General features: G+C 43.5%; 1 protein-coding gene across 3 annotated transcripts in view; it reads left to right on the top strand.

Moving 5' to 3' along the window:
• Positions 1 to 265: 265 nt before the first annotated feature.
• TMEM178A (transmembrane protein 178A) overlaps positions 266 to 23438 on the top strand; it is a 45674-nt gene continuing 22501 nt past the window's right edge. Inside the window, exon 1 of one of the 3 annotated variants that reach the window (XM_054567498.1) lies at positions 266 to 944. Coding sequence is in view for 1 of the 3 variants with exons in the window: in XM_054567480.1 (XP_054423455.1) it covers positions 1403 to 1802 (400 nt within the window). In the remaining 2 variants the exon portion in view is untranslated. Of the gene's footprint in view, positions 945 to 1369; positions 1803 to 23438 lie in introns of those variants that run through there. The other 2 variants (XM_054567480.1, XM_054567489.1) reach the window with 2 other exon arrangements.

Raw genomic sequence — 23438 nt, 5'->3', positions numbered from 1 at the left:
AAGAACACAAGACTTGGCATCCCTGGGCTCATGCAGTGTTATTTGTCTCTGGGCACCAAGTGGCACCTCTGTTGTAAGAATACACAACAGAAGCAATTAACCCTTTCAGTACCCTGGGTCCTAACATTTCCTTATGTTAGAAAATGTGAACCTGCCTGCCATTCTCAGAATTAACATCTGTGACTCCTGGGTGCCCTGGAAGGACAGAAGGGAACTAACATGTTGACTTTGGTGTGTGGTATTGCTTTGTTGTTGACCTTCCCAGTCCATTCAAGAAACTTGCAGAGGAGGAAAATCATTACTTTGATTTATTACCAGGGCTTTCTTTATTCAAAGGCAATAATCACCTCACAGAGCAGGTGCCATTGCAGGGGTTTATTGATCCTATGCCCTTCCAGAAATTTCAGGAGGCTGTCACTCTGGCAGGAGACGGAGAAGGTCAAAGAAAAAGAAGTCCATCTTTGCGCAGGCTAAATAGAAGCGGGAGAAACTCTCCAGCCAGCGGTCCACTGCTCCAGGGACACTCGGCATCTTTTCTTTCAGAAGAGGGGCTGGAGCAGAGAAAACGCTCAGCGCTTGCAACGGTCAAGTGAGAGGGAAAGAGGAAGGCGACAGGGAGCTGCTAGGGGCGGGAGAAAGGGTCTTCAGCTCCCGATCAAGATCCCGAAGAGTTAAATACTACCACGCAGCCCGACCTGGTGGGATTTGCTTCTGGGTGCAAAACGGGACACTGATCAAAATCAAGTTGGACAAGTGACGAGGCTGAGTCTGATGTTGGTGGATGTCTTTTAACATCTCAGGAGGGCAGAGGACCGGAGACACTGTGCTCAGGGGTGGTTGGAAAGAAGCAGCATTGAGTCCAGGGAGGGGACGTCAAGAGACACGGAGCCGGGAAACAGAGGGACGAATGAGCGGGGAAAAGAGAGAGGAAGAGTTGACGAAAAGTAAGGGGAAAGTAGGGACAGGGTTAAGGGGAGAGAGGGGGGTTAGAGAGAGAAAAGTGCGGGCGGCGAGGAGGGATTGAAAAGGGAAGGGGATCGCTGGGGACCAGGGCCGACAGTTAGATCTGGAGGAGGGGAGAGCGGCGAGGGGAGCGAGCGAGAAGGGGGCGCAGAGAGTGAGCCCCGGGGGCTGGGAGAGGAGGGCAAGAAAGTGCGAGCGGCGCGGGGGTGGGCGAGGAGACTGGGGGCCGGCGAAGGGACCGGAGGGAGGCGGGAAGGAGAGCTAAGGAAGGGGAAGAGGAGCCCGCGGGGCCGGCAGCCAGGGGCGGGGAGGCCGCGGGAGGGAGGTGGGGGGCAGGTGGGGGAACGCGGGAGGGAGCGCGGAGCAGAGCCGAGGCCAAGTGCATTGTGTCTGGCGGTGGCGCGCGATCCCACCGGCGGCTGCGGCGGGGCGGGAAGCCATGGAGCCTCGGGCGCTCGTCACGGCGCTCAGCCTCGGCCTCAGCCTCTGCTCCCTGGGGCTGCTGGTCACGGCCATCTTCACCGACCACTGGTACGAGACCGACCCCCGGCGCCACAAGGAGAGCTGCGAGCGCAGCCGCACGGGCGCCGACCCGCCGGACCAGAAGAACCGCCTGATGCCGCTGTCGCACCTGCCGCTGCGGGACTCGCCCCCGCTGGGGCGCCGGCTGCTCCCGGGCGGCCCCGGGCGCGCGGACCCCGAGTCCTGGCGCTCGCTGCTGGGGCTCGGCGGGCTGGACGCCGAGTGCGGCCGGCCGCTCTTCGCCACCTACTCGGGCCTCTGGAGGAAGTGCTACTTCCTGGGCATCGACCGGGACATCGACACCCTCATCCTGAAAGGTGAGCGGCGGGCACGCCTAGCGTCCTGGGCGCCGCGCGTGGAGCGCAGCCCGTGGCTCCCCGTGGGCGCGCCGGTCCCCGCGGCCACCTCCCCGCCGCGTCCCCGCGCTCCGCTCTCCGGCACATTCTTTCATCCTTCCCCGCCGCCTCCCTTCTTTATCCTTCTTCCTTTCTTTCCCACCCGCTCGCCGTTCCTCCTTTCTTTCCCCCTCTGGTACATCTTTCCATGACTCTCTTCGTCCCTCCTCATCCAGTTCTTCCTTTTTCCCCTTCTCGCAAGTCTTCCTTTGCCGCCTTATTGGCCTCTTCTTTCCCTCTCCTCCTCCTCCCTGTCTTTGTACACCTGCCTCACTTGGAATGCCTGTGTCGGCTTTCTTGAAGGGGCTGCCCATCGGGTTCCCAGGAGGCTCCTTCCCCCGAGTTGTGCTTTCCTTTTAGAAATATCTTTGGAAGAAAAGTGCTGCAAAGCTGGGGAGAGGGGGAGAGGGGCTTTTTCTTGTGTTGACCCGATGTTGGTAGCAGACGGAACTGATGTGGTAGCTGGCAGGCTAATGGGGAGCTAAGAAGGCCTGAGGAACCTTCCTCCAAACCTCCCAAGTGCAGGGTTCCTATGGATTAGACCTCAAATATACCATCAATGCTTTGGGGGCGGCAGCTGAGCGCAGATCGGACATCTACCTTTTTTCAACCTTGGTGGTGGCCCGGCACACAGTCCTCAGTGTCTAGGCACATCCAGGTAAGGAGAGGAGAGAACCTGCCTAAACCCTTGAAAGCAGAGCTGTCAGATTTGTGCGTGGACTCTCTACATAATCACTCTCTTTTACTTTTGTGCTATCTTGTAAGGCTGCTTCGGTTGTTTTGTAATTTGGCACTGAGTTGTAGAGCATCAATATGCTCTTCTGAAATCTACACAACACCTGGGCCCCATGTATGTAATCAGTTGGATTTTTTTTTTTAAAAAAAATTTCGTTTATGTAAAAATGTTCTACGTGACAGTCCTATTGGGGAAGCTCCTTTCTAACTTTCAGAGCTCCACCCTTAATATAATTTTTTTATTTGATATAAAAAAGAAACCTTTTTTCTCTTGGACTATGAAAAAAAGAAAAAGTCAAAAATCAGTCCATCTTAGTATTTAGTAGCCATTCAGGAAAACAAATGAACAGGCTTGTGTCGTATTCCGGTGTGGAATGGAATTGCTTAGAAAAGAGGGGGTTAATAATATTTGGGCCTTCAGAATCTTGTTGGCATATTCTTCATTTCTCAGATTGTCAACTTCCTCCTCCCTATGGCTAGCTCTGCTGGGGACTGCCATCTGAAACCTGTCTGTTCATGGAAGAACTCCAGAGCTTGTGGGGGAATTACACCCAGTAACCTTCCTTTGGGAAGTGCACCTTTTCCTTTCCTCTCCTAACTTGCACCCAAATCTGATTTCTCCTCAGGAAGATGCTGCATAATTAATTCTGATAGTAGCATAGCACATGAACAAACTGTAAAAGCTGAATTTGGAGGCTCAGTTATGGAATGCTCATTTAGGCAAGGCAATTTTGAAAGCTAAGCAGTGTAGTCTGTCTTTGGAAATGACAGGGCTGCATTTCCTCACACTTTTTCTATGCCTGGAGTATTTGATTGCATGTAAATTGGATATAGAGTAATGCCTGTAATATCAGGGCAGAGTCCAACCCAGCCACAGGAGAAGGACCTCTGTAGGACACTGCACATTCCCCACCACTGTAGGTGCCCTGGCAAGCTGAGGTGCCCTGCTCCTGGTCAGTCCAGAATCAAATAATCTTTGAGACAAAAGGGACTTCAGAGGTTATTGGATCCAACCTCCTACCCGTTTTTCAAACTCCCTTCTTGTACCATCGTTCTGACAAATGGTTATCTAGCCTAGTACTTTCGTAAGACAGGATTTGTATACTTTTAAAAAATTCTATTTTTCTAGGCCTGATTGTTTTAGGTTAAAACAATCTCTGGTTTAAAACATTAATGGCGTTTAGCTAATCCTTTGGGCAAAACACTACAAAATCCTAGGTTATAAACAGAAGGCACGGGCTCCATTGAGGGCTCTGCTGCTAAATTGCAGCACAGCCTCCAACAGGTGGCCAGGCCTCCTTGGCCTTCGGTTTCTTGTCCATAGTATTAGAAAGGCTGAGTGTTCATTAGGGAATTTTCTGGTTTTACGATCTATTGTTGGCTGAGTGTTCATCAGGGAATTTCCTAGTTTTGAGATCTATCGTTGCTGTTAATAATAACAACGTAAATTTAGCTGCCTGGGGAGTGAATAAGCTGACATTATTAAGACATGAGGAGTTTGGAAAAAATGACAGACATGAGTACCTTATAGAATCATAACTTGTTGTTTGGAAAATGGCCAAAAATGCCTCCAGTACTTGCAACGCTGTTACTAACCTACCTTGGGCTAGCTACCCACGTCTTCTGGATGGCAGTTTCATCTGTGAAGTGAATGGGTAAAATGAACATCTTTGAAGTTCTATAAATAATTTGAGGAAGGAAAATGCTGCTGACATTTTCCTTTTTCAAATAGATGATTTTGGCACCCATATTAGGTAAACATTATTACCTTTGTTTTGACATCTGACATTATGTGGTATGGCTGTGGTATGAATTTCTTAAATGAGTCATATATATTTAGAAATTCACATCACATCCAATTAAAAAAATTGGATAACTAGGGTCCCAAGTTCCGTTCTTACTCCCTTCTCTGAATTACCTTGGTTATGAGTCTTAACATTTAGAAATTTGAATAATAGGAAATGAAAAAAAAGTAGAGTCAGATGGGAAGCGAGGGGAGGGTTGGGAGAAGACTGCTAGAACCACCTGGCATATTTAGTGAGCTTCTGAGAGAAAATGAGATCTGTTTTTCCTCATTTGGACTTAGAGGTCAAAGCCAGGAAGAAGATGGGTGAAAGTTGCTGAGGAAAATGTAGAGTTGAAGAGTTGATAGTATGGAAAATATTCTCACAATTGGAATTGATTGCATTTCCTGTGACTGGAAGCAAGCATTTTTGAGAGATGTAGAGGAGACACAAACAGTCAATGTGGACAGTGAGAGATCAGTTTAGAAATGAAATGTGTAGACTCTCTAGTCTTAATCTACATAAAGAAATCTCATGAGCCAGAAAAGTATTGATCTCAATGGGAAAAGTAGCTGGGAAAAATCATCACATTCTGATTGTTAGCCTTTCATTGTGATTCTTGTTCACTTCTAGCCCAGAGCGACCCTTGAAGGTCTAGAGTGAACCTTCAACCCAAGGACCTTCAATGAGAATGGAGGTGAAGTTATTGATCAACCCATTAAGGACCAATATTAGAACCCAATGCTACCAGACTGACTTTTGGTGCTAAGGAAGCTCTGCTGGTCAAAGTAAGAACTGTCTCTGATAAGTGTGCAAATGAAGTTATCCTCCACTCAGCAATAAAAATGTAGAAGACTTGAGGGAGCCTAGTGGTAGGAACTTGAGAGAAGAGACTCAAATCAGGGAGCCTCAGGCCCCTCGGTGCCCCGGGGACTGTCCAGGGTTTGTTTGAAAGACACTTTTATCTGTAAAAGTCACAGAAAGTCAGAGAGGTAGGAAGGTGGCATGGATTGTAGGAGGGAGCCCAGGACATGAGAGAGGGTGACCTAAAGACAGGTTCTTTATTCCACACCATCTCCCTATCCTGAGGTTGGATTAACATTAAATTATGACTTTACCATTGCTTCCTTTACAAAATTCCTGAGTCTTAGTTCATCTAAACAATGGGACAGATAATATTTATTTCATTTATTCATTTACCCAATTTATTTACTCAACAAATATATGTTTCAGTGTGTCAAGAATTGCTCTAGGCATAGAAGATACAGGAGTGAACGAAATGGATAAAAATGCCTGCCCTCATAGCGTTTATATCAAGTAGTGGATTTATTTTCTAGTGGATTATACGGTAACTACTCTAGGTTATGGGACAAACACTGAAGGAAGGCTGCTGGAATTGGTAAGCAAATGACAGAAAATAGAGTGCAAAGTGGCTGGGCACTGTGCCCTTGGGGAGATGTTTAGCCATTCTGTTTCAATTCTTATGTTTAAAGTACTGGATAAACAGTAAAATGAGAGGACAGATGGAATGAGACTCAGAAATATTATATAATGCTTCTTTTAGTTACTGAAAACACTGACTTTAATAAATAAACATTGACAAGACTAGTGAATACATTATGTAGAACTTTGGAGAAATTAATTTTAAATAGGAATTTGTCATTACAATTATTTCAAAAGTTCCAACTGTTCTTGCTAGCCTTAACGTTACTTATTAATTTTTTTAATTAAAAATGTTCATTAAAACAATTACCATTACTTTTCAAATATATTTACTTTGTTTATGTAAATCAAATTTTAATATTGTATATTGCCTGCAATAAACAAAAGGAAAATTAACACTGTAGAGTTTTATTTTGATGAAATTTAAAATGATAGAATTTAAGAAATGTAAAGATTAAAGTTATCCATGCCAAAAGTTAGCTTGTGTAAATCATTTGGGATTGAATTCTTGAAACTTGAAATAAAACATGTCCTTGTCGTTTCAGAAGCATTTTTCCTCTAATAAGATAAACAGAGATATCAAAGACAGTGGGGCATAAATACTTTGTCATTTTGCTCTCTGCAAGAAAAAGAAAGAAGGAGAATTGGTGGCAATTCATTGGTTCTGCTCTTCACTCTGCTAATGATTTATCTGTTTGCCCTGTTGCTTATTTTCCATGAAATTAATAGTCTGTACAAGACCCACCAAGTTCTACCTGACACAGAAATAGATTGATGATTTTATTCAGCACATTTGTAGACCAGAGTATCATTTGTGTTGGAACAATTGTCTTCCAAGAGCAGATTATCTAGGAAAGGCGAGAGGCTGGCGCTGTTTCTCCTTTCTGACCCCTTGGTTCACATTGCTGTTCTTTGACCTTCTCTTGGACCAGAAGATGCTGCTGGCAAAAGGGTTCTTCAGTTTTGGAGGTGCTTTAAGACTTCCTTTTTTTTTCTTTACTTATTGAGGCAACTGGTGTCCAGAATTATTTTGAACATCACCCCATATAATTTATATTTCATCATTTTTAAATCATGTGCATGGACTATGCTAGCATAGACATCATAAAACACAGACAAAAGCAAATGTTGGAGGGATGTGATTATAAATAGAAATCAATGGAAGTTCAACTATTTCACCCCACATTCCAAAGGATGGCTTGTGTACCCCCAACATGTACACACTCCACTTTGAAGGCTGTTTCTCTCACTGCTCATTGGAAGAGCCAACTTTCTCATCTGAGCAGAGGGAGGAGTGATTTTTCCAACCATGGCTAAAATTTATAGTGGGCATCCCAGCGCACTGTTACATCACACACATTTATCTTGCACAGGGGAGAGAAGAAGATGCCTTTTATTTCCGTATTATTTCTGACATTAGACACAGGATTAAATGAACCCTTTTCAGTTAAACACCTGCCAGCTTCTACTCCATAGCTCTTAGTGATTAGATTGGCACTTTTGTCCCACAGTGTTCTGAGGCTCACCACACCCCAGTGTGACACTGTGCTTCAACACCTTCCACTGCCTCCCTCCTGAAGGTTATGTTGAACAGAAATTAAATTCTTACTTGACATTCTGCCCTCAGAAAAAGATTCTCCCTTCCATCCTTTCTATCTGAATACAAGGTTTGTCTTTTAAAAGTCAGTTGTAAACACAAAAGTAGGTGGTGTTTTAAGTGGTTTGTGATCAAAATTGCCAGAATAAATGACTTTTGTATCCACTGTGTTTCATGGATAACGTTTAGCAATGGTCTTGAGGGGAAAGAAAGAAAAATTTTTGCTATGTCATCGAAAGTTCACATCCAATTATATACCCAAGTTGCTGTGGAGGTTTTTTTTTTCCCCCTCAGCTACTGATTTTTCTTCTTTAGAGCTCAAAAAGAGCCCTCAAACCCCATCAGGCAGACTGCTCATAATTGTAAAGGCTCTTGATTGCCCTGGAAGATAAGCTTGCGTGAGGGAGCATCTGGATGATACTGTTTCATTGAGGGAAAAACCCGAGCCTCCCAGTGTCCATGCAAAGTGGGAGACCATGAGGACTGGGAATGCTGAAGGAATGTAGGCTGGCCACAGGGTTTTCCCAAGTTACCAAGACTGAATTCTCCTTCATCTTTGAGTTCACCTGCAGCACACCCCACATCACTGGTCTGGGACCTCTGCCAAGGAAGCTGTGACTGCCGATTGGCTGTCTCCATGTTCCCTGCACCCACCATTCTGTGCCCACCTTTCCTTCCACTGTCCTTCTTTAATACTCACTTGTGTGAATGCGTGGGGCTCTTTTTCTTGTATTTTTTGCTGGTTAAAAAGGAAAAAAAAAGAATCAGATTTGGTCATCCTTCTCAATTCTCACCCCCTTGCAAAAACAACTGGTGAAATGAAATAGTTGAAGACAACCAAAGTGGAGGATTGGCAAATAGTACAAATAGCAAATTTACCTATTTTGGAGTAGAATGTTAGCTCAGTATTTTGGGGGCAATTCAGATAAGATCATTTTAACCACGTAGACTTGCTTTAAGATAAAAAAAATAGTTTTTTCTACTGTTACTTTAAAAAAAATACCACATCATTGATATTGTCTAAAGCTTTGCACAACTGGTTGTAAAGATTGTTATCAAAAGAAAGGGATTTGTAAATAGAAAATGGACTTTATCTTCAAAACCTGGTAAAATTCATGACAGTTTATTTTTATCTGCTCTCTTCTAGCGTTTCCCTGTGGTGAAAAGTGATTGCAGTGATTAATCTGTTTTATTGCAAGTTTTAACTAAAAGGAAGTAACTGAACTTGGAGCATGAGGGAGCCGGCAGGAAGCTGACAGCCTTTGTTTGCTGCAGAGTAACGGGAAACTACATGCCGCACTCCATCTTTCTTGTAACTCAGCCAGATAAGCTGATTGCAGACCAAACAATAATGTCATGGGGACACCCATCAGGGAATTCATTAGCAAGTGAAAAAGGGGGAACAGTGCAAACCATATTTTAGTTCCCATTATTTGAATTAATGAGGACATACTGAATTATTTCTGTAATTTGCTGGATGTCCCCCAGTATTTAGACTTTTTAATATTTTGTTCATTGGAAAAAATCAATCAACTCATTTCTCCTCTAAGGAGCTAAAGGATGTAACAGATTCCCTTTTGGTTCTCCAGGTTATTTGATGCTATGCAGGTGACAGGGAAGAGGTTCCAGAAATACAAGTGTATAGATAATTCCAGAAGGCTTAATTGTCCCTTTACAACAGGTCACTCCACTGCAAATTAATGCTGATGCTTCCATCTGCCTTGCCAGTAAGCGCGATTTGCAGACTTAGGGTCTATAACAGCGGAACGGGCAAGGTAGAGGGAATGGGGTATGGGAAGCTATACTTGGCTTGGATCTCTTTGGGCTATATTTTAAGGATTTTTTTATTTGGTGTAGGGGACGTGAGCCTTTTCTTCACTTCAACAATCAGCCAACAAATTTACTACTGAGTGTTGGGAAAGAAATGCTTTTGAAGATAAGAAGCTGCTTGGTGAAAAACATGGGTGCTCTGTTCTCCTTATCCCATAGTGTTGTGGTTCCCCTAACCACACCCAGAGCAGGGAGGAAGGGGGTTGGTGGAGGTGGCAGAGGGCTCTTGGTTAATTTGAGTTTGAGTGCTATTTCTTAAGTTCTCACAATTTTGAAAGCTGCTTTTAGTAATGCCTACAGTTGTCACGGAATTTTAAGTATGTGCAGCCTGTTAAATAGTACTCAACAGATCACCTGTTATGTGATTGAAAAATTATGAAACAGATCATCAGAGTGACGATTTGACATAGAAGATAAACTGTAGGAAGAAACCGGAAATATAATGGCCAATGGGAATAATTGAGTCAAGGCCAAATTGGAGCTCAGCATTTGTTTTATGCCATTGATATTTAAGAATCACTCATCCCAGGTGATTTAATCCTTAGCAGGTAATATATTGGAGGGAAACTTTTGCTTGGTGTTTAGATGGGGGTGGGGATTGGTTGAAGGAACCTGAAACTAACAAATACTAGAAAATAAAAGATAAGCTGAACTAAAGAGTGACAGGAAAAACAACAATGACTACTAACATAGATGTTTCTGCAAAATGCGATCTTTTTGTTCAGGTGCAAAGATACAAGGAAACTGTTTACTATTCAGCAGTAAAAGGTAAAATCTAGCCAGAAGATGTCCACCAAGGAAGCATCAAAATCATGTTGTATTTCTTTCCTTTTTTCCCCTCAAGGGTTACAACTTTTTTCTGAGAGAAACTCAAATTGGTAGGAGGAAAATAAGGAAGCACATGTAGAATTAAAGATTCATATAGTAGAAGGAACATTGAGCACTGATCCCTACCTGATCTTTTTTTAATGTGATGCTCTTGATAGAAGTTTCACTTGCTCTACAAACTCCCGTCAAAGATGTGGAATTTCTAGCGTGCCAACTCTAACCCGCGCCCTTTTCTTTCTGAAAGCATGTTGTTAGAATGCCTGTGAAAGAGGGGATGTTATCAGCATAATCTCGTTAGTTTTAATTTTTAAGATAGAGTCTATCACTTGGCCAGGGGTGGCCCTTTAATCTTGTCCAGAAGAGGCTTAGGGACAGCAGTCTGCCTGGCACTGTGGATGGGCACTTTATCCAGCTTGTGTATTTTTTTAAGGGTGGGAGTGGTAAGGGGAGCTAATGGGTATTATGAGCGTGGGTGTTTCAGAGGCCAAGGTCATACCCAGGAAGCATTGATTTGGGAAATTGGGAGCTCTGTAAATAACTTATTACCTGTTAGTCTTCTTATCCCTACACACCTGATTTGGGAAAAACATTTTTTAAATGACAGGAGGAATCCTAAAAGGTCACAGTCTTGTATGCCCTTCAAATGTGACAGAGTTGTTGAAATAACTATGTCTGAGAGCCTCTGAGAGGCATCAAACAGAATGGTTCCCTATTCTCTCAACCACAGGTACAGATGATTCTGCAGTAACATTTTGATGATGCCACGGGGGAAATTGAATGCTTCTTACTAATAGGCCCCAGATTTTCATTTTGGAAATTTGTGGCATGGATGTTCTTTTACAGCATGTTTTTATTTCTAAATTATCACAGAGTTCTTGTTTTAGCACTCTTTCTAGTCTGTTTGCAGGTTGTAACAGCAGACATGTTCCCAACCTCCCCCCACCCCCAGCCAAGTGTTCTATATATGTAGTTTTTTAGAGTTGTTTTCATTTCTGGAAAGGTCGGGTACAGCAGCATTTCTGATAGGTATGAAACATTATAACTTGGGTTGTGGACCTAATTTTTTAAAATGCAATTAATAAAAGTGCTTGATAAACGTTTATCCACTGATGTGGGTAAGTTTATCAGTTAAGGATCTTTTAGTGCCAAATAACAGAAAGTCCAAATAAAAGTAGCCTAATCGACAAGGAAAATGTATTATCTCTCATAACAAGAAGTTTGAAGGAAGCCTGTATCCGGGCTGATTAGACATTCAATGCTGTTGGGCTTCCGTAGTCCTGACATGGATGATTTGCCTTCAGGCTTGTCTCTTTCCCTTCACAGCAGTGCCGTGAATCACTGCCTCACACAGCAACATTTCAAAGGCTTGGAAGCCAGAGAGACCAAGCCCCATTTTTGGTTCTTTTTTTTTAACAATAAATGTTAATTTCCTAGAAGTCTCCCTGAAGATGTCCCACAGGGCTCATTGGCCAGAATTATATTACATGACCATTCCTAAACCAATCCCTGACAAGTGGAATGGAATCACCGTAATTCCCCCAGACCAATCAAGCTTCTCCCTTGCTGCTGGGGCGGGACCCTGCCCTCCCTAGGAGGCACTTGCTGCCTGACTTTGAACAAAACCTGGTTTCTGTTAGCTAAGGAAGCATGGTGATTGTGTACAGAACCCTGGCGCCTGCTACCACAGAGAGGTCCGCATGGCAGTCCTGTCCTGCCTGTAAAACAGAATCTTTTGGGACTGAGAGGAGCACCCAGATTTTCTCCCAACTATTCCAGATTTACTATATTCTCTCTCCACATCCTGGCCTGATAGAGGGGAGAAAAAAATGTCTTTTTCCCTCTACGCTTCTAGGTTCCCTAGCTGGGACTCTATACATTCGTCTGACAAAAGACAGATTAGCAAGAAAAAAGCAAAACATCTTGTACACAAGAGTACTCAGAGATGAGTAACTCAAAGAGGTGGTTAAAGCTTGGGCTTATATAGCATTGTAACAGAGGAGCAGTGCATTTTTAGAGAAGTGACAAGACAAAGGAAAAGGTCTTTGAGTTTCTAGGGCTGGCAAATTGTGGGAAGGCAAATATATGGGGGAAACTAATGGTAGGTAAGGATTAATTTTAGCAATGTTTTTTATGTAGCTTCCTCTGGTACTGTCTCTGGGCTGATAAGGGTCTAGAGTTGTCTTGAATGATTAACTTCTATCTTTACTGTTAGAGAGGGGAGGTGGAAAGCCTTTATAAATTTATGTCCTGCTTTTAGCCAACTAGGAGTGCTACAGAGAGCTTTTTGTGTTTACTTCTTAATTGTCTTCAGCAGACAACAATCCTTATGTCAAAGAGGCCTATTTTGGAGTGGCATATTCTGCTACCGTTCATGGGCACATGGAAGTTTCCTGAAAGTCCTGTGCTTTACTTTTATGACTCTTTAATCTCTAGTGACTCAAAGGCTACATGGTTATTTCTAAGGAGGCTTATTTATAATTATACTTTTACATTTAAATGGAATGTAAAGTGTACAAAATTGTGCATTTAAAGGGCTATCAGTATACTCTAAGATTTGATTGTGCAATTACTATAAATTTAGTACACACTGGTTTGGTGAGCTCGGTGTTTCAGTGCTTCCCAGTTGCACAGCCTTATGTCCCCTCCTACCCCTTTCCCCCCCGCCCCCCACCGTGGGGTTAGTGCACTCCAGAGACAGCTTCGTGGAGATCATTTTTCTGAACATGGCTCGCCTCCTCCACCTCACCCCCAAGCCAGTTTATAAAAATCTGTTTACCCCACAATATGACTTGTTTTCATTTTTTTGTAGAAAAACAACAGTGACAATACCGTATTTCAGTCCCATCCTTTGACTGGTAACTGAGCGACCATCATTACAACTTCTAAATGCGCCTCTAACTGTAGTGACTTTGAGAGAGAAAATTAGCAAATCACTCTTTTCTGTTGCTTGTGCCTTGATGTGTGGATAGAGGCACATATTCAAAGTTTGAGAAACTAACCAATTCTAGTTTGAAGAAAAGCTGCTTTACTTGCATTCGTATTGGGCTTGAACAATACTTGAAATTTCTGCAAAGAACCCTTTGCTTTCATCCTTATGAACCTGGAAGGCCACCTAAGAAAGTGGTTGTGCAGCAGAGTATGACTCTGTTTGGAGGAGTGGCACAGAAGGAGGGGACATTAAGGTGAACCCCAGACATCTCAGCAGGTCATGTCAGACCAGGCCAGGGCAACCTCACTTCTCCTGATGGAATTGCTGCACTCTGCTTGGACCTCTCACTTGAAACCAGATGCCTCTTTATTATAAAGTTTGATACCTCTTTAGAGCAGGAATATCAGAGCAAGAACAATCTGAACTGCTGCAGATGGGCTGAGCAAGCAGGGTTTTAGCACAGAAGCCTCAGAAGATGGTGTAGAGCCACAAGGTATGTGGGTGGACATATATTCGGGCCACCAGATTGCATGCCAATTTGAAGGTTTGAACAAGAAAAAAAAGACAAAAAAAAAAAAAAAAAAAAAAGGAAACCAAGGGAACAGACAGGAAAGAAAGAAAAGCAGGAAGGAGCAAATGAGCAGCTATTTGGTGGTTCTTTGGGGCACCATCTCTATGGGACATTATTTCTTTAAATGTCCCTTACATACATTTATCTTTCTAAAATAGAATGATATCTTTTTTTAAATTACAAATCTATCTGATGGTTTCCTCAATAAGTTAAACAAAGAATCACCAAATGATCCAGCAATTCCATCCCTAGGAATATACCCAGAAGGTTGAAAACCGAAACTCCACAATATCTACATGAATGTACACAGCAGCAGTATTCACATTAGCCAAAAGGTGGATACAGCCCAAATGTCCATCAACTGTTGAATGGATAAACCAAATGTGGCATACCTATGTAATGACATTTTATTCAGCCATAACAAGGAAAGATGTGCTGTTTCATGCTACAACATGGATGCACTTTGAAAATGTTATACTAAGTGAAAGAAGCCAGACCCAAAAGGCAATGCGTTGTAAGATACCATTTATAGAAATATCCAGAACAGGCCAATCCTTAGAGACAGAAAACAAGGAGAGAGGAATGGGCAGTGACTGTTGAATGGATACAGGGTTTTTTGGGGGGTTGATAAAAATGTTTTGGAAATGGAAAGCGGGAATGGCTGCACAATGCACTAAATACAATTGAATTGTATGCTTTAAAATGGTAAAAATAAAAAAAATCTCTAATGGTTTCCCACGGTCCACAGCTACGAGTCTGAACTTCTGAGCGCGTCGTTGAACAGCCTTCACTGTGCGGTCACAGCCACCTTTCTGGTTATAGACCCCAGCCACTTCTCCATGACATTAGGATCAGGCTACACCAGCCCATCTGTCATTCTCTCAAAACATATGCTCTTCACTCCCTGTGTCATTGTGTATCCTATTTCCTCTGCCTGGGATACCATCCCCCCTTGTCCATCTGGGCCCTCTTTCTTGAAAGCTTAGTACCATTGTTATTTTCTCTCTAAATTTCCTTGACTCTCTCCTTACCCCCTCATTCACTGCAGAATAAATTGCTTTATTAGCTGGACCCTAGTGTGCCTCATACATACTTCTATTATAGTACTTTCTACATTGTCTTGAGGTTTGTTTCCTTGTCCATTTTCCTCCCTACCTGAAGGCCAGGGACAGATGCCAGTATCTGACACATGGCTCTGTTTTTATAAAATGGCTGTTGAAAGAATTACATTGGATTGACTCAAATCACAGTCGTATCTGGTCCATTTTCTTCTCACCCACTTTAGTGTTTTTTGGTTCAATTCAAGGGCAAGAAGAAGGAAGAATTATTCTCAGTTTTCAAAGACTAGGACACTAATAATTAATTCAAGGAAGACAAAGTACTTGACATTTGAAAAAAAGTCGCAATACTAGTAGAAGTAAAAAACATTTATGGTATGCTTTTAGTTTTGAAGTATTAAAAAAAATCAGTGTAAAATTAATGGAGTGCTTCTTAAAGGGCGATTTTCCTCATACAGTGTTCTGAATCCTTAGATGAAAGATTATATTGTTATTGAGGTTTTCTTGTCTTTCTGCTTATTTCCGTAGGAAGTCCCTACCTCCAAGGAACAATTCCTTTGTCTCTGCTCTCTCACAAGCTCTACTAGGGTGGTTTTCAAATACTGAGAACTCAATACATAGGTAGTGTTTTGTCAAGTACATTCTATGCATTTCCATGTGCAGTTTTGGCATGGTAAATATTTCTTATTTTCAATAAAGTTGTTGCAATTCCAATGGCATGCTTCCTTTGGCCAGAGAGCAGAATCCTTGGGATGAATTGCTAAAAGCCTCTGGGTTGCTGCCCTCCCTCAGGCTCTTCACTGAGCGGTTCTGCTGTGTCAGCCTTGTTTCCAGGGAGGTCCTTGCCTGCTGAAAAAGCCTGGAGAATTGCACGGGGAGCAATAGTTCTCTTCGGGCTCTTCAAGCAGAGAGAGCTAGCTCTCTGAGAGACCGGTGGCTTTGCTGGCATTCTGAAGTGATTCCTCTCTCAGCAAGTTTATCTTGCAGTTTATTGAGGTAACAGAAGTCAACAGACTTGGAACATCTTCCCTCTGCTATTAACCAGCGATGTGACCTTAGGCGAGTCACCTCACCCTTCCAGATCTTCATTTTCTCATTTGTAAATACAGAGGTTGGATCCATGTGACCTGGCGGGTCTCAGGCAGCACTAACTGGCTGTAATTATAGGATGCCCAGAAAACAGCAGCTTCATTAACTCAGCAAAGTGTAAGGAGAGGAAAAGGTCAATGCTCTCTAGAAGCAGGTGAACATTATTAGCACAATCCAAGTTTGAGAGTCTTTGCCTGTTTTCAAATTGTTCACCCACACGCCTTTCCACTGCCCTTTTAAATGTGACATGCTTTCTTATTGCTAATTTTCTTTTTTATTTCCTGAGAGTTTCAAAGGAGAAAGCAGGACTTTCTGCATTATTCCAGGAATTCTCTTCTGTGGGAGCATTTGGTTGGAAGGCCTCAACTGCATAATTTTTTCTCCCCTTAGATGATTTCACAAGGAACTGGTAATAATAAGTGTGGAAGAAAAGGGGCCACAAGCGAAACCTAACCAATTCAGGGGAGGCCTGCGTGGCAGCCTTACAAACTCAGAGAAATTAAAACTTTCCAACTAAAAGCAGTTCATAGCGGGTAGTCAAGTCCTAGGCTGGTGTTTTTCCCTAACAGAGGTCAATCTCTGCCATAACTGAGCGGGTCTGTTGTCTTTTTGCGTCTGTGATAGCACACCTTTGGAATGTTAGACTTCCTTTTTTCGAGACCAGTCAAAGCACAGTCACCACACCAGAGGGAGACCACCAATCCCCTCATTGTTATTGTTATCTGTTAATTGTCTGTTAACTATCCTGTACTCACCTGTGTGAGAGTGTCTGTCATTTTACTTTTTTTCCATCCCAAGTGGCTCCCCGACCCTGCTTTACTTTCTCCTGCCTCCCTGATCTATCCCTGATGGATTTCATGTAACCCCCTTACACATCCTCTTTTGACTGTAATATATAAAATAAGGTGCTAGACTGCTGTTCTCTGGTGCATGCCTCAATCTGTTGAGATTTTGCTTCCTGGCAATTGTCGTCAGTTTGGCTCAGATAAACACACACACACACAAATCTTTACAGGTTTGAATGTTTCTTACATTAACATAAGTTATAGCTGGTTTTAGGAATTGGAATTAGAGTTTATAAAAGAGAACAAAAAGGATTACCCTTTAGAAAATTGCATAGTATAATTTAAATTTTGCCTTAGTTGCTCATTTTAAATTTCTTTGAAGAAGTTTTGAAAAGATCTTGATGAAAGAAAGAAAGAAATACACTTTTTTTTTTGTTACTACAGGAAAAACATTCTAGGTTTATTCCTCCTTTCCTCATAAGGGTATTTAATACTCATAACCTACTGAAGTAAATGAGAATTCTACAATTGTGTTATGCTTCATTTTGAACAAAAGTTTCAGAGATATGATTTCTGAATTTAATAATCCACTAGAAGTTATATTTGATCACTTTAATTCGTATTACGAATCTTGATTATTCATTTTAGTTTCTTCCTTTTTCCCCACAAATGATATTCTTGGTGGCTTGCCACACAGTGTAATTAGCACAATAGTTAACTTCGCTGAAAGCCTTACTCCAAAAATTTGAACATGCTACAACTTTTTTGGCCCCAAGTTTCCTCCTTTATGCAGAGGAAAGGTAATCTTGTTAGTCATCCATGGTAATGATTATAATGGTAGGTCTGTTGCTCAAATTCTGATGCTTGATAGGACCAGTTGTGTTTACTCAAATCCTTCCCCGTGAATCAGAGACGAGGCAGACACGGCAGTCATCTACATCATCCCCGTCAGGGTCAGGCTGGTTCTTACTGAGAGCAAGAGTGTGGCTTCTAGAAGATACACCACATAGGGTCAAGGTGTAGAGCGTGTCCTCTCTCCTTTTCCCACCACAAGCATTTGGATCATTTGGAAGACTTCCTTAGAAGATTATGAAAGAGAAGGAAAATCAACCTGTTCAAAGAAGGTTGACTAACCTACACTGAACAGTGATGGGGAAGGTGGGGGAGGAGCAACTCCACAGAGAATGAGAGGAGAGCCATTACAGAGTGGTCTTAACTGTGGTCTCTTGATTTGGAATATGCCTCTAAGAAAGTTTCTTCATGCTCTAGGGATTTTGTTTCCTTTTACAAACAGTAATAACAGGAAGAGCCTTACAAAATCTGTGGGTGACTGCGAACTAGGAAACTGAAATTACTCAGGAGTAGCCATACGACCAGGAGTGCAATACTCACGGATTATAAGAAAAAGCACCGTAAACGCACACAGCATGTGTCTTCCACATGACTCAAACCAGTTTTCACAAGGAGGAAAAGGAGTCTACTCCCTCACGAAGCATACCTCCCTAAGCACGTGGGATGGAGGAGAATAACACCGGAACTGCTGGTGATTACCCTGTTTACAGAGGGTCACGTGGCCCTGTGGGAGGGTGGCAGGAGAGGAGGAGGGCTGTGCACCAGGAGCTACAGGTCTGGTCCCGGCGCTCCCCGCGAGAGATAGGAGCTTGGCAGCCGTTTAAACCTCTTGAGGCCTCAGTTTCTCATTGTAAAAGGAAAGGGAAAGGTCACACTTCATGATTTCTAAGAGGTTTCCAAATTATTACATTTTATGATTTATTTAGAGCTTCAGGAAATAAAGGGTGAGTTTTCTAGATAGCTAAAACCTACCTTTCTGTGCATTAAAACTTGTTTTTATTTAACTGAATAATATATTTATTCAAAGCATTTATGCACATTACTGCTTCTGAAACCGAGAGCATTAGGTTTAACTTTGGCTTAATGACTCGAGGTTATCATAACAAACCATCAATATAATGTAATACCGAGGTCCTTCGGGTATGTAGAGGTGTGTAGAACTATTTGCTTCAAAACAATTGGAAGTTTACTCTCCTTTAAAAAACTGATTGTGCCTGTTCTGACTTTTTAATGCTTGCCGCTCTTCTAAGTGTCACTTCCTTCTGCTTCCTTTGTCTGCCTCTAGCTGTTTATTTTCGTATTCCACTTTGCTGCTTCTAATGATCTAGGAGCAGGGGTCCACAGATGAAGCAAATTGGAATTAAGTCTGAAATTAGGGCAAATAGTCTTGAGGGGAGGTTTCAGGAGGTACTCCTGTGAGTGAGACTTTGGGACTTTATTATTATTGCCTGAGGCTTTTGGGTGTTCTGTGTTGCAGTGAGTGAGTCTTAGATAAGCACAGTATCAAGGTATATAGCACTTTCTATTTAGGGAACAATGTACAGTTTGAGCCCATCTTACTAGAGGAGAAGATGAGCGGAGAGCAGGGTAAGCCCAAGGGACTACTCAAAGGGCTCAGAAATAGAGAGGGAACACCGGGAGGGCCGATGGGCGGGTCTGCCAGAGTGTCCAGATGATTGACAGCCCCAGCCCGGGCTCATCTGCCGGCGTTCCACTCAGTCATCCTGTTCGCAGCCTTGGCTTGCCAGCCAGCCTCCAGTGAGGGCCCATTACTACCCCCTTTAGAAAAAGCAAATACAGGGGGATTGGCTCTAGCAAGGTTGAATTAGAACCCATGGATGCTGAACTTCTAGTTAATTGTTATCCTATTGATCCTCAGGGCCACTTGCGGGAGATTAAGAAAATCTAAATTGGTTATTCATTTTCTGTGTATTTACATGTAAATGCCACTTTATTGGCTTGCAAAATACAGTATTGTCCATTTCAGCATAAATCTGGACACTGACTAATTTGCAGTTGTTTAATCTGCAAGCTTGGCAGTTTGGGGAAGCCTCCCACCTCTCCTTTCTCTCCATAGTCTCACCTCGCCCTTCCAACAAAGCTAAGAATCATTTTTCAGGCTAGAAAAATACCACTGGGTTTCTCTAAGCTTTTCTGAAGTTTTAATATAAAGACATAAAAATAAGTGTCACGGAGGTCAGTCTTCTGCGGGGCAGTCTTTGCTGTGTTTTCCGGGTCCACATAGAAGAACAGCGGTCAGGCCCGGCGCTCTCCTGGGACCACAGCTCCTGGCCCGGGACGGGGACGAAACTCATCCTGGGCAGAAGGGAGCCAGGAGGGTCTAATAGCTGTAGCTTTGGCTTCATCCAGGACGGTGTTCATACAGCTCTTCAGAGTGAGAGGGAGATGTGGGGGAATGATCAGTAATTAAAGAAGCAGGACTGCGTGTACTACTGCTTTCGGCGTGGGAGCAAAGTGTGCCACGATTGTGTATGGCTTGTTAGCTTTGTCCTCTCTCTTCACACAGTGAGCATGGGTGAGGGCGGCCAGGCCCAGGGCGGAAGCAGCTCCTGCTTTCTTCCCTTCTCATGCCGGCCCCTCCTCACTTCTAGAAAAACAGTGTCATAATTGAGCTCAGGGTTCTGGAATTATGGTCCCTGTAGCAGTGTAACCTGAGGCCTTATTTATTCAAGGCTGTGGATTGACTTCTTTTTTATTGATCTAGGCTGATAATCATGCAGTCTGCTGGGCTGTCTCTAATTATTTTGGCTATCTTAATTATTGGATTGTGCATGATCTGGTCTGTTCAAATAATTTCTTAGCAGAAAGAATTGAACCAGCTGAGGAGTGCATGCATCTACCTAGTTCTTATCTGCTTCTGCCTCTAGCCCTTTGTGTCATGTTAAATGAATCATTTTGCTTCCCTGTTTTTCATTTTCCTCTCTGTGAACACAGCGAGAATGATATTTATCTTGTGGCTTAAGATTTAGGGTCACTAAATATCAGGCACCAGCAAAATGTAAATTGTTGCTATCACTTGGATAGGGCCATCCATGCTGATTTTATGTAGTTCAAATCTTTATTTTTTTTTTCTAATTAGGAACTTTCATAACCCCATGCTCATTGTAGAAAATGCAGAAAACTGCAAAGAAGAAAACTCATCTATAACGCTGCAACTTATGTATCTAACCCTGTTAAAAAATTGATTTATTTTCATCCAGTCTTTATGCAAATATATACACAAGCACCTATTTGAGAGAATACAATATATGCTGCTTTGCATCTAGGGTTAAGCCACAAGAAATTTGAAATTTTAATCATTTTTTAATACCTGCATAATATTTTAACTGTGGATGCATAGCCTTCGAGTTAACAAATCTTTCCAGCCCCCATGTCTCCTCATAGACCTCTTTTGCCCAACTGACAGAATCATCTATCTAAAATGAAACTCGATCATATCACTTCTCTGCTTAAACCCTTCTGTGGCTCCTGATAACTGGCTGAGGCCTCGCAGAGGAGGGGATGGAGCTCTTCCTGCCTTCTCTCTGCCAGCCTCTCTTTAGAGCTTTATTTCTCTTTCCTCTCACACTTTACACCCCAGTGACACCAAACCTCCAGTCCCTGTAAACACTCCTTCCTTCTGTTATACCTTCGCTTTCACTGTTCTTCTGTCCAGAATGTCCATTCCTCCCCAAGTGCCACCCGCCTCCTGCCCCTCCACCTGGCTGACTCAGACCCAGTTCTCAAATCTGCTCCTGGAGGCCAGCTCTGACCTGCCCTCACCAGGAACCTGTCTCTCCGGGCCGTCCTATCGCGGTCTGCTTGGATCTCCATCACTTCCGTGACTTCTGGCCCTCTCCAATCTGTTCCCTATGCTGGGGCACGAGTGGAGTGTTTTATGCTTGTTTGTGTTAAAAAATCGATTTTGATCAGCTCTCCTTCGAGTTTACAATCTGGTGACTTCCATTGAGGCTTATAATAGAGATCTCGTCTCAACCTGCCCTCAGGTGCTCTGTGGTCCAGCCCTCATTTTCCTTTCTAGCAACATCTTCCCTGACCCCCGCCCCAACCCCCAACCCCAGGTCTGCAGGCCTTTCTCTTCAAAGCCCTGCACCTGCCCTTCCTTCTGCCCAACAAGGAATAATCCTGCACATTTTAGGGACCTCAGCCCTCTTGGACCACTTCCTGCTCTGTGGTGTCCTTCACGTCACAGCTGTAATTTTTCTTCCACAGTATTAGTGCTATTATCTCAGTAATATCACTCTCCTTCACTGGATTCTAAACTCTCTGAGGGCAGAGCCTGTGTTTGTTTTCATTCGGTTCCTAGGAGGGATTGGATTCGGGGAAAATCACAAGGCCCCATAACTGAGGTTAGACAAGCTCTCCAACCAATTGGGCTGCATAAGACCAATTAGTTCAAGTGGGGTGATGCAGAAAGCATGGATTAAAGGTGACCATGCACAACGAGTGCCTGGTCTGTTATGGTCCTTGGAGTATCGTATGAAATTACTATTACCAGCTCCATTTTACAGATTAACAAAGGCTCAGAGAATTTCATAAAGGTAGCATGTGTTAGGGCCATAAATTAAAGTTAAGCTGACCCCCAGGAGAGGGAGGGTATGTGGAATGAAAAACACGCTGGTCCAGGCTGTTCGTTAGGGAGCGATGGACTGCCTGGTGTGTGGTTTGTAGAGCCCCACACGTTCGTGTGCGTGTCTTTGGATGTGTTTTGGCAGCTGGTTGGCTCATTGCGTGGCCTTAAACCGGCCAGGCAGCCAAGGGATGCAGCCAGGAGCAGATAGCCCTGTACAGGCTGATTTCATCTCTGCACATTTGTGCTCCTGGCAATTAATAGCGCTCTCTGAGACTTGCATCGCTCTGCACAAGTGGGGACAGCTGCTGGCCAGAGTGCCCCGGTCCTCCGAGGGCACTGTGCTACATCCTGAGCAGGAAGTCACCAGGTGCTCAGGCTTCAGAAAACTCGGGTACTTGAGCCATGCGAGGAAATGGAGGTGCCCTTTGGCGTCTAGCCCAGGGCTTTTCAGGGTACCCCGGAGCTGGCCTAGGACTGTGGGACGGGCTAGAATGTCAGATATCTAGCCCCAGGCTTTGAAAACCAAACAAAGCAAAACAGAAGTCACTGGTGAAAGAGAATAATCCATAAAGGATGTTGTCAGAGAGTTTAAAAGAATTTCTTCAGAAGTTTCCTAAATTAGATTTTTCTTTTAATTACCTAGTTATCCTTCAGAAACTTGGAACGCTCCCATTTCTTATCAACATATTCCTTGTCAGTTATGCACAGGCTCGGGCTTACGGGCTGGCGGTGCCAAGGGTGATGCTTAAGTACAAGGCAGCTGGAAGTTTTTCCTCTCGGGTTGAGGGGAGTGATAAGAATGCTAATGTGCCAGGCTGCGCTGAGCTGGTGGCGAAGGGCCTGGGGGCCGGGTGGGGAGCAGATGGGAGGCCAGCAGTGGCTGCTGGGGAGGGCCGCTGACCCCCAGGGTAAATGGGGGCTGGGTGAACCTTTAATTTTTGTAATCCTGCTAAACTCTGCCTGCCCTCGGGTTCTTTGCTTGCTGTATCCCCAGATAGCTGATTTAAGTGATGCTTAGTAAAACTGCTTATTGGCACTTTTCCTTTTTTCTGCCCAGTTGTCTTATGTCATTCATGCTGCTTGCTGTAAAATTAGGGCTGGAAGCATTTTGTGGGCATGTTCTGATGAGATGTGGGCTGAAACGTGGCGGGGGTGTGCGTGTGTGCATGTGTGTGTGTTATAAGATGCAATGAGAACGGTAGCACAGGACAGCTCTGAACTACATGCACGTAACCCCGTCCTCTCTTTGTCCTCCAGCAAGGACTTGTTAGGAATAGACGTGATAAGCACAGGCGGTAAACAGAAAGAGAATTACAGCTCCCCTTCACGCTGTCGTTGGAACTGGACCAGAAGTGCATTTGTATGTCAGGCTTCAGCACCTGATGGCTATTTTGACTATTTGAACTGTGTGGTTAGTGGGTGGATTCTGACAGGAGGAAGAATGGGGCCTTCAGTGTGCGATT

This window comes from Pteronotus mesoamericanus, unplaced genomic scaffold, assembly GCF_021234165.1.
Source record: "Pteronotus mesoamericanus isolate MK-2021 breed Mesoamerican mustached bat unplaced genomic scaffold, CSHL_Meso_final contig_101, whole genome shotgun sequence".
NCBI lineage: Eukaryota > Metazoa > Chordata > Mammalia > Chiroptera > Mormoopidae > Pteronotus > Pteronotus mesoamericanus.
The sequence above is the reverse complement of the archived record's forward strand: the minus strand, read 5'-3'. Positions and strand labels throughout refer to the sequence as shown.